General features: G+C 40.6%; 1 protein-coding gene across 3 annotated transcripts in view; it reads left to right on the top strand.

Moving 5' to 3' along the window:
- The first annotated feature begins 389 nt into the window (after window positions 1-389).
- Window positions 390-11,494, top strand: part of LOC122798668 (zinc-binding protein A33-like) — a 393,343-nt gene continuing 382,238 nt past the window's right edge. For all 3 annotated transcript variants that reach the window (XM_044067757.1, XM_044067756.1, XM_044067755.1), the window contains exon 1: window positions 390-897. In XM_044067757.1, the coding sequence (XP_043923692.1) occupies window positions 454-897 (444 nt within the window). In that variant the 5' untranslated portion in view covers window positions 390-453. The remainder of the gene's footprint in view (window positions 898-11,494) is intronic.

The following is an 11,494-nucleotide window of genomic DNA, read 5'->3' as shown; positions in this document are numbered from 1 at the left end:
GTGTTATATGAATCCATAGACTATATATAAATATATAAAATTAAGAACATACATTGTCCAAACAGCAGCAAGACACTGAAGATTAATAAATGACAGAGAAGAATGTCAGTCAAGGAAGGTTAGAGGACCAATACTGTTAGCTGAATTTATTCATGCAGGTCTAGAGAAAAAGCAGCACTTTCAAGATTAGAAACAACTGCTTCAGCATAGGTGTGGAACACAGATAAAAGAAATGCAAGTATGCTCATGTTTTTATAGATATATATACTAAATAACTCTTCCTTACAAACACAAAATTGTAGTGTTATCCATAAAGGGCATTGTCACTTTAAGGCAAATTCAGACTTATTTCCCATGTGTCTGCACATCACATGGTGTATTAGCAGGAAATGCTGTGGACTGAATTCCTGTTTTTTGTTTGGTAACTGAAACTGAAACTGGAGTGCTAAAAGCATGGCTGCTGGCAAACTGTTACATGATCTAGCTGAAGATTTATTGTGTTCAATTTGTCTGGATTTGTTTAAAGAGGCTGTAATGCTGAAATGTGGACATAGTTTTTGTAAGTCCTGCATAGATAAAACCTGGGATAGCCAGAAAAGGCCCTCTTGTCCTGAATGCAGACAGGCATTCCCATCTAAAAAGTACACAATGAACTGGCAGTTATGCAAAGCTGTAGAGAGTAATCGGAGATCCCGACAGTATGAGAAAGAAGAAATACCAAATCAGGAGCAAGAAACTCAAAACCTGCTTGGGTCACACGAATGCTCAGAGCACAAAGAGGTGTTGAAAGGGTTCTGTCAACACGATGGATGTCCTGTGTGTGTTATCTGCATGATGTCATCTGCACATAAAGGGCACACATTCCTGCCCATACTGGAAGCAGCCAGCAAGTTTCAGGTGAGATAAACTGAAAGCAAATTCAGAAAATATTTTCTTTTTTTGTAGCTGTTCGTATTATTAATTTGTTTCTGCTAATGTATTTATTTATGACAATAGTAAGTGAATTGGACTGTATGGACACATTTTCCACCATTTAAAAACAGCACGAAATAAAGCATGAGAGATGTACATAGTAAAGTAGAACAGAAGAAATGTAAAATATTTATTGATCTGTAATTCAGCACATGACTAAAAGTAACCCTGTATATACATGGTGAGCAAACTTGAATGGCATGCATTATCTACAAAATAGTTCTGTTTATCTGTAATTTAATTTATGTTATTGCACACTAATGGTTGTCATTCTTTTCAATTAACATAGCTTAAGGCTGTTAGTGAATAGATTCATGTTAATTTCCCTTCAGTGCACAAAAGTGTTTTAAGCCTTTTAATGAATAGACTGATGTTCGGCAGAGTCTGTCCCATCTATGGGTGGCCAGCTGGTTGAGAACTTTCTAATTTAAAATGTCTCACCAAATGCATCTCTTTTTTCAATTATTTATTTATTTTATATTGGTTTACTGGGATGGTCCATCTGGGTTACATAACCCATTTTCAGCAGAGCCCTGGGAGAAAAGCTCCACATTTATGATCTGGTTACAAATTTGTATATATAAAACAACACAATTTAGAAACTAGTGAAACAAGCACCGTTACTTATATAATACAGAAACGTGTCATACTGGACATTTTAGAGTTTACATACATAAGCATGTTGTACTAAACGTTTATAGTTTACATGCATTCACAGTTAGATGATTAGCATTCTAGAGCGAAGAGTAATTGCTTAGACTGTACTTATGAAACAGATTGGAGTCAGTCTGACTGCTTTGACCTTGGTCAGTACAGGTAGTATGGCAGTCGGTCTGACTGCTTCGACCTAGGTCAGTACAGGTAGTATGGCAGTCAGTCTGACTGCTTCGACCTAGGTAAGTACAGGTAGTATGGCAGTCAGTCTGACTGCTTCGACCTAGGTAAGTACAGGTAGTATGGCAGTCAGTCTGACTGCTTCGACCTAGGTAAGTACAGGTAGTATGGCAGTCAGTCTGACTGCTTCGACCTTGGTCAGTACAGGTAGTATGGCAGTCGGTTTGACTGCTTCGACCTAGGTAAGTACAGGTAGTATGGCAGTCGGTCTGACTGCTTCGACCAAGGTAAGTACAGGTAGTATGGCAGTCGGTCTGACTGCTACAACCTAGGTAAGTACAGGTAGTACGGCAGTCAGTCTGACTGCTTCAACCTTGTTCAATACAGGTAGTATGGCAGTCAGTCTGCTTCGACCTAGGTAAGTACAGGTAGTATGGCAGTCAGTCTGACTGCTTCGACCTAGGTAAGTACAGGTAGTATGGCAGTCAGTCTGACTGCTTCGACCTAGGTAAGTACAGGTAGTATGGCAGTCAGTCTGACTGCTTCGACCTAGGTAAGTACAGGACCAATTCTGGTCCTCCATAAACTCCATCCTCCACCCAGGTAAAGTCAGTACCCCTCCTCCGAACATCCCTCACTCCTCAGAAATATTGCTATCTCATTCAACACACACTTCACACAAACCATACTATCACTAGCTAAACAACACAACCCCCTCCCCTCCAACCCACACCTTCAACTAGTAATCTCCCCACTGCCTTCTCTTTTTCTCCTGTACTTACCTCCAACATAAAAAAACTCTTAACTAGACTTAAGCTCACCAAATTAGCAGCAGACAACCTCCCAAGTGAATACCTACAAATAGCAGCTGATGCTCTGGCCTACCCAGTATCCATCTTGATTAACCGATCTCTGTCAGAAAGTTACGTTCCCACACTGTGGAAAGTATCACATATAATTCACCTCCACAAAGGCGGACCCTCCACAGAACTAACCAATTACCTCCCCATAGCTATTCTCTCTCCACTCTCCAAAATACTAGAGAGATGCATACACTCTCAGGTCTCAGACTACCTCCTTACTAACAACCTCCTTTCCAATACTCAGCATGGTTTCTGACCAAACCATAGCACCACCACTGCCTTACTCTCCTTTACTAACATGATCCTTCAGCATAAAAACAATGGCTGTCTCTCCTCTGCTACTTTCCTAGACCTATCTAAAGCATTTGACATGGTCCCACATAAACAACTTATCTCTGTCCTTAATAACCTATCCTTCTCTCAATCAGTCACCAACTGGTTTCAGAGTTACCTGTCTGACCGCCAACAATCCGTTGTATGGCAGAATGACATATCTCCCCAACTACCTGTCTCCATTGGGGTTCCCCATGGATCCATCCTTGGACCCCTACTCTTCTCTGTTTTCACCAATAATCTAGCCTCTGCCACCAAACATGGCACACTCATACAATACGCAGATGACTCAACCATCATCTGCTCAGCCCAGTCCCTACCCAAACTGCAAAAAGTCACACAGGACGCCTTTTCCTCTGTTGAAACGTTATCCGATGCCCAATTAATACTCAACCCAAACAAAACTAAACTTACTCGTCTTCCAACCCACCAAACATACTCCAAACAACTCTCACTTTAACATCACAGCAAAAGACAACACCACTATATACCCAACTGAACACACCAAATTGCTAGGAGTGGAAATAGACAATAAACTAAAATTTGACATTCACATATCTATGACCATAAAAAAACTCCACAAAAAAACTAGGAGCGTTATACAGAAATAAGCAACTTCTCACCAAAGCAGCAAAGATTTCAATAGCAAATTCCCACCTATTCACCACAGGGGCATCCTACCATAGTCACCACTCTCTCACTTGCTGAACTAGTCTGGTTTGAACTCCCTCACCTCCTTCAGTGGTATCAACTCTCACTCGCCCACAAACTAGTAAACCATCCACTAAATGTCCCATCCCTCCAGAATCTACTCCAACCCTATCACACCACCAGACCACTAAGATCCAGCAACAAAAATCACTTGCAGATCACTAAAGCCAATAACTCTGCTGGTGAAGCACTATTCTCTTGCACCATAGCCAAATTATGGAACTCCCACCCACCCACAATTACCTCCATACCATCATGCACCCACTTCAAAACTTTACTAAAAGCGCACTTAAAAACATGCTGGCTATGCCCTTGCAACTCCCACTCTAATATCACCCACCCCATCCAACCACTACCTTTCTTTCCACCCCACTAACTACCTTGATTATAGCAAGCTCAGATGCTCATAAGCCTAGTACTTATTATACAGCAGGAACTTCTTATTGTAACATTTGTTAATGTGTGTTATGTACTTCACAGATAAAGATTCTAGTTGTCTACTGATGTACTATGTTCTTCATCTGTAAATATGTTGTAAGTAATTGCTATGTAAATTGTTAATCGCTATGTAATCCAATGTAACTACTGTCTGTTTATTTTAACTGTGGAGTTTTTCTCCCCGGGTCTCCGCTGAAAATGGACCTACGTCCAGTCAGACACTCCCGGTCAACAAATATAAATAAATAAATAAATAAATAAATAAGTACAGGTAGAATGACAGGTATAAGAAGGTACTTAGTTGTTAGAAGGTGGCTTGGCTTCCAGGATGTTAGACGTAGATTAGCTTTAGGGAAGTTAGTATTATATGAGGAGGTACTGTAGAGGAGGGTTAGGCATGTGCATAGCCATAATTTGTGTAAATGTTCTTGAAGTCCCAAAACTGGAAAAACTCCCTTATCAGCCTCAACAAAAAGTTGAGATACCCAATCAAATCCTCTAAAGCTAACTATGAAAACAGAATTACAGCAGACAGTAAAGACCACCACAAGATCTTCTATAGTTATGTAAAGAATCTCCACGGCAATACCCAGATTTTCTCTGAGCTACTGCACAATGGTACCTCCTATACCGAGCCAACCGATATTGCCAATATACCGGCCTACAGATTCGATGCCGTTACCCTTCTCTCTCCTACCAAAGAACCAATCACAATACCAGTAGAATGCCAGGCACCCATTATTACTGCTGCACAGGTTAAAACAGCACTGTCCAAGGCCAAGAATACAACTTCTATGGGACCTGATAATATCCCTGGCTGTGTTCTACATGAACTACAGAGTGAACTGGCACCTCACCTGTGTGTTCTGTTCAGTAGCACCCTCACCTCAGTGTTCTGTTCAGTCACACCCTCACCTCAGACTTTGTCCCTACCGAATGGTGTACTGCTACAGTCATCCCTCTCCACAAAGGAGGAGTGACTACAGACCCTGGGAACTATCGCCCCATTAGCCTGATGAGTCTGATATGCAAAGTTTTGGAACACATCATCATTGACCTAATAGACAAGAATATAAGGAATCTCCCAACTCTGGATCCCACACAGTTTAGTTCTGTGAAGGGTAGATCCTGCCTTCTCAACTTGGTCGAGGCAAGGTGGTTCATACAGCCTACCTTGATCTGGCCAAGGCCTTTGATACCATTCCCCACTCAGGAGTCATAGAAAAACTCACTAAGCTAGGCATCATCCCGTATATCACTAGGTGGGGTGCAAACTGGCTCACAGAACCCACAGTGTGAACGTAGCTGACTCCCAAGTCAGACTGCCGACCTGTCATGAGTGGAGTCCCACAGGGTTTGGTCCTGGGTCTTCTCCTGTTTGGTATCTATTTCTCTGAAGTCCAGGCCAACATGAATGGACTTTGGCTGACAAAGTTCGCAGATGATTGCAAGTTGGGAGCTATTATTATCTCCCCAAGTGATGTTGACACCCTACAGAAGGGCCTCACTGAGACCAACGACTGGTGTCAGAACCATGGCCTTAAGCTCAATGCCATCCTTTGGGAAAAACCTGGTTTCCATGAATTACCACATTGTTGACAGTCCACTGAAAACAGAAGTTGCAAGAGATCTGGGAACATAGGCTGACAGCAACCTCTCTTTTGACCACCACATTGCCACTGTGGTCAGAAAGTCCTTTTATGTGGCACATCTCATTACTAAGGGTTTTAGTTCATCCAGGAAGAAAGAAGTCATTGTCTCCCTCTACTCTTCCCTCATTAGGCCAGTCATCGAGTACAATACCTCATTTGGCATGTACCTCACTAGACACCTGCAACCACTGGAGAGGCCACAAAAGTACCTCACAAAGAGGACCTAAGCCTTAAACACTTGTCCTATATGGACAGACTCAAAAAACTCCAACTGTTCTCTGTCTCATATCATCTACTTAGAGGTGATCTGTGCTTGACTTACAAATACATGTCTGACCCAGTTCTGTTAGAAATGCTACATCTAAAGACATCCCAATCCCTCCACACCACATGCTCCAGAGACCTCAACCGCATTACCACAATCAACAGAACAAGCTGGAGAGACAGGTTCATAACCTAGAGACTGCCCATGCTATGGAATAGACTTCCCATACATGTCAAGCAGAGCACCTCTCTGGCCCTCTTAAGAGAAATTTTGATGAGTGTATGGGAAATAGAAAATTCACCTGGGGATCACTCCAGTGGCCCGACAGAGGCACTGGGAATTAAGGTCAGGTGGCACAATTCCAGGTTAATCCTATGGGCTAGGCTTGTAAAGGCTCCAGGGCCATTAGCCTAGTCCACACCTATGAATCTATAAGGAAGATACAAAGAGACAGAGAGAGGCGAGGAATAAGGCTAATGTTTAGTGGGAGGGAGTTCCATAATTTTGAAACAAAGTATGAGTATAGCCATTTCCCTGAGTTTTTGGAAGGTTTATAGATTTCAAGTAGGTTTTTTTCATTGGATCTAAGAGACCTGCTAGGTTTGTATTGTTTGATAAGGTTTGCTTAGGGGGCGGCCACGGTGCTGCAGTGGTTAGCATTGCTGCCTTACAGCAAGGGATTCTCCAGTTTGATCCTCGGCTGGGGTGCCTTCTGTGCGGAGTTTGCATGTCCTCCCTGTGGTCGCGTGGGTTTCTTCCGGGTGCTCCGGTTTCCTCCCACATCCCGATTGGACACTCTAAATTGGCTGTGTGTGTGCGTGCGTGTGCGCGTGTGTGCGCGTGTGTGTGTGTGTGTGTGTGTGTGTGTGTGTGTGTGTGTGTGTGTGACTTCTGTGAAAGGTTGGGCGCTGGGCTGGCAACTCGACACTGTAAAACTCTACTGCCAATCATGAGCGGACGGATGATCCGCTGTGGCAACCCCTAACAGGGAAAAAGCCGAAAGAAGAAGAAGAAAAGTTTTGCTAAGGCAGGACAGGCAGTAGGTTTATAGATTAGGTTGTGTATTGTAGTTAAGTGTGTATATGTTAGTTTGATAGTTCTAGCCATTTTAGTTTTTGTAGTAGTTTACAGTGATGTGTGCAGTAGTTGGAATCTGTTGCAAACTTTATTTTATTTTAACATTATTCCATTTTAGTTTTGGAGGCATTTTGTAGATTTGTTAGACTACAAGAACCACAGAGTAGGGATGGGAGGAGAAAGGTTTTTGCCAGGATGGTCTTGGTTGGAGTAGTAAGGAATTGTTTCTGTAAAGTAGTCCTAGTTTTTTAGGTGTCTTCTTTATATTTTGTTTGATATGAAGGTCAAAGTTCAGTTTGCTATCTATAACTAACAGTTTAGTTTCTTTTACATTTTTTATGTTTTTTATTATAGTTTTATCAGCTGCAAAGATGTTAAATTGATCTGGGCTAAGGCTGGTATTTTTGGGATGAAAAACTATGATTTTTTTCTTTTTGAGCCGGGATTCGATTACTGTGAGAGATTGTTGGGTTTTGTTTTGTAGTTCCAGGAGAGTACAAGTTGTGCAGATTAAGTATGAGTCATCTGCATACTGGTTTAGTGTGTGTGTGTGTGTGTGTGTGTGTGTGTGTGTGTGTGTGTGTGTGTGTGTGTGTGTGTGTGTGTGTGTGTGTGACTTATAGGGGACCTAGGATGGAACCTTGGGGAACTCCTGTAGAGTTAAGTAGGAAGGGTGAGAGTTGGTTAGACCATTTTATTGCTTGCTTTCAGTCCTATAGATAGCTCTGGAACCACTGAAGTGTGGTAGTAGACCATCCTAGGTTGGACAGTGTTTCTAGAAGTATTGGGTGTGAAACCATGTTGAAAGGTTTTGAGAGGTCCAGGAATACTGCAGATATGAGGTAGCCTTTATCCCGGGTGCTGTTAATGGTGTCTGTAAAGGATAAAAGTGCAAAGTACAGTGTATGTGCTATGACCTGGCTAGAAACCATGCTGAGTTGGAGTGGGCAGGTTGTTTTGCAATAGGTACTTCCCTAACTGTTGGTGGATACATCTTTCCATTACTTTGGATAGAGGCGATAGTATTGATACTGGACGAAAACTGGATATTTTTGTGGAATGTCCACCTTTATGCATTGGTGTTGTGTGACCATTTTGTGGGGACTAAAGCTTCTGAGAGTAATCTGTTTATAAAAATGCTGATGGGGTATGCAACTGAGTCTGCAGTGAGTTTTTAGGTATTAGTGTGGGAGGTTGTCTGCTGATGTGAGCACATGGCTTTTAGCTTGAGCAGTAGCTTTTTTATTTTTGAGGTGGGTATAGGGTTGGAGGGAAAAGGGGTAATGGAGCTATTTGGTCATCTGTGTAGTTATGGGCTTGGTTTGTATTGGGTGGTGCAGAGTTATTGTAGCTAGTGTTTAATTTTAGATGGGGGGGGTGCCCTGTATTAGTTTTGGTGGTGAATAGGCCATCTATGGATTTTATGTATTATTTGTTAAATTCCTCTGCTATTTGAGATGGGGCAGTATTGGAAAAGGGGGAGTGTTCCTAATTAGTTCCTGTGTTGAGGAGGGTAGATATGGAGTGCCAGAATTTTTTGGGATTATGTTTGTGTTGTAGCTGAAGGTGAGTAGTAGGATTTTACAATTTTTTTACTAGTTTAGTTACTCTGTTATGTAGTGTTCTAAATGTTTGGAGATTTTGTTGGGTTTTATTGCGTTTCCATTTATAGCAAGCCATGTCTCTTTGTTTCATGAGGCCTAAGCAGTCTGACGTTATCCATGGGTTTTTGGTTGTCTTTACTCTTTTTGTTTGTACCGGGGCAAAACTAAAGTATTTTCAGAAATGTAGTATAGTATGGCATCATTGAGGGGGAAGAAGTTTTAAGGGTGTCCAGTTTATATTTTATAGAACATTGCTAAGTTTTTGTTCATTAAGTCTAGTTGTATTTCTGACTGTTTTTAGGCAATGTTTTTTAGGAAGGTGGGTGGTAGCCCTGATGGCAAAGGCTGGAAGATGGTCGCTTAATGAGTCTGAGTGTAAAATAATCCAATGCCAATGAGGTGAAGTAGAAGAACGTAGTTCAACAAAAATAGCGTACAAACTGTTTTTATTTGACCGCTTTCGTAAAAAACTTCCTCAGAATAACCAAACCAATACCAAAAACTCATTTAAATACATTAATTACTTAATTAATCAATACAAATGAACCAATAAGAACAAAAGTAGTGAACATCATTTAAAAAAACAGTATTATTTTTAAAAAAAGAAAGAAACTACTTTCTTTTTATCACTAACTTGTAGTTTACGATTTTTTAAAAAACATTTTACATTAATAAATTCATTTAACCCAGGGGGCATGTCAGATTTTAATTTTATCTGCCACATAGCTTCCCTTTGTTCCAAATAATTTTTAAGGTCACCTCCCCTAGGATCAAAAGAACATTCCTCTAAAATAGTAAATAAAAACTTTTTATATACAGCACAAACGCAAGAATGTTTGTACAAAGCATTGGTCATGTCTCTACGTTTAATGGCATAATTATGTTCCTTAATGCGTGTACTCAATTTCCTGGTGGTCATTCCAACATAAAATGCTGGACAACCTGAACAAAATGAAATATATACCACTTTAGTGGTGTCTGAGTGTAGCTGAGGAGGAAAAATTTGCTGGGTGGGATAGAAGGATCCAGTCAAGCATGGAGTAGCTAGTAGTCTTTATTGGATTTAGTTGGGTTTGTAATTAGTTGTTTCAAGCCATATCAATTGATGTTTGTGTTGGGGGAGTTTGCAGTGGTGGATTGCCAATTTATGTTCATGTCACCTAGGATGACTATTTCTAAATTAATGTTTTCACATGCCCAGGACAGAATATCTTCCAGGCCTGGTTTATTGTTTCCAGCTGGAATGTAGATTGTGATGATGCAGATTTTTTTTGGTTGTTTTAAGTTGGCAATCAGTATCTCAGCATTCTGAACTGTGGGTGTACTGTCTGGGTAGAGTGATGTTGAGTTTGGAGGGGTATTTTAATGCTGTCCCTCCTCCATTCTTTTTTGGTCTGACAAGTCTGTATATAGCAAAGTTGGGAAGCAAAGTTTTTGTATCCGTTATGCTGGGATGTAGCCAAGTTTCTGTTATGGCCAATATGTCTGGTTTATTTTGTTGAATTCATGTATGAAGGGATGTTGTCTTATTGCATATACTTCTTAGGCTAATAGTAATTTGGTTTAAGCGTTTGGAGTTTGCTTGTTTGTTTGCACAGGGTGTATGTCACCACTCTGTAGTAATTTTAATATTACGTAAATGTTTAGAGGGTTGTTTTTAGTTTTGTGGCTTGAGTTTAGTGTGATAAAAAGGGTGTCTGGAGGTTTCTATGATTTTCATTTTGGTGTTGGAGTAGTAAGATAGTGGATAGTGTAATAGCTGAGGTGAGATATTGGAGTAGTGGGTTTGTTTTTGGGGTAGGTTGGCATACCTCTCATCTGCACATATTTTTGCATAATGTCCATATTTTCACATCATAATTTTGGTCTGTTCCTCATAATATTGTTTTTTTTTTTTTTTAACAAATCACTGGATGATCTAAAGATTAAAGACATGCATATGAGTTTTCAGATTTTATATCTTTCAGAAAACACATGCTAACACAAATCCTGTTAATTCTAGCAACTTTCTAAGTTTATAATAGCAATATTTAAAATGTGCCCCTATGTTTGGGCTTTTGTCCCCACATTATGTCTGACTTTGTCCAGATTTATTGTGCTAAGAGTTTGAAAGGTATGTAGGCTGGTGGAAGAGGTTGTTGTAGTGTAGTGGTTTGTAGCTGTTTTATTTGTGAGTATTGTGTCTAAGGTTTTAGGTATGTAGAGTGATTAGTGTGGCGGGTGAGAGTAACATATGTTGTGACATATAAAGCATTTTAATGTGTAAGAGGGTGAACTGAATTTAGATAAATTTGATTGGAGGAAGAATTTAATCTAGGTAATGTAAATGGGGGATGTGTGGTAGACCTGTTGTTGCCTAGGTTATAGTTTTGAGATTGTGCAATTCATACCTCTCATCTGTACCAAATTCCTTGGCATTTACCGGTTTTGAGGACAAAATGATGGAGTACCACAAATTTCCGTGTGGCCCCTGCAATTCCTGAATTTCCAAGGTGTTTTTTTGAATATTTTTCGGCAGAGATATTTCTGAGGTCATCGCATGCTGGGGCATGCGTGATGACGTCCGCTTCATAATGCAAACTTTCAGCCTGTTGGAATAGGTTGAAGGCTCGAGGGGTGTGTACTACTCTACTGGCTCTGTTTACCTTTTTCTGTATGTGCCATACATGCCTGTGGTTGCAACATGGATGTATTGGATTGTGGAACCAAATGCCTGGATAAGTATCAGCAGCATACAGTAACAGC

The sequence above is a fragment of the Protopterus annectens genome, chromosome 3.part1, assembly GCF_019279795.1.
Source record: "Protopterus annectens isolate FY-2018-M chromosome 3.part1, PAN1.0, whole genome shotgun sequence".
NCBI classification, from domain to species: domain Eukaryota; kingdom Metazoa; phylum Chordata; order Ceratodontiformes; family Protopteridae; genus Protopterus; species Protopterus annectens.
This window is presented reverse-complemented; position numbering and strand designations above follow the sequence as displayed.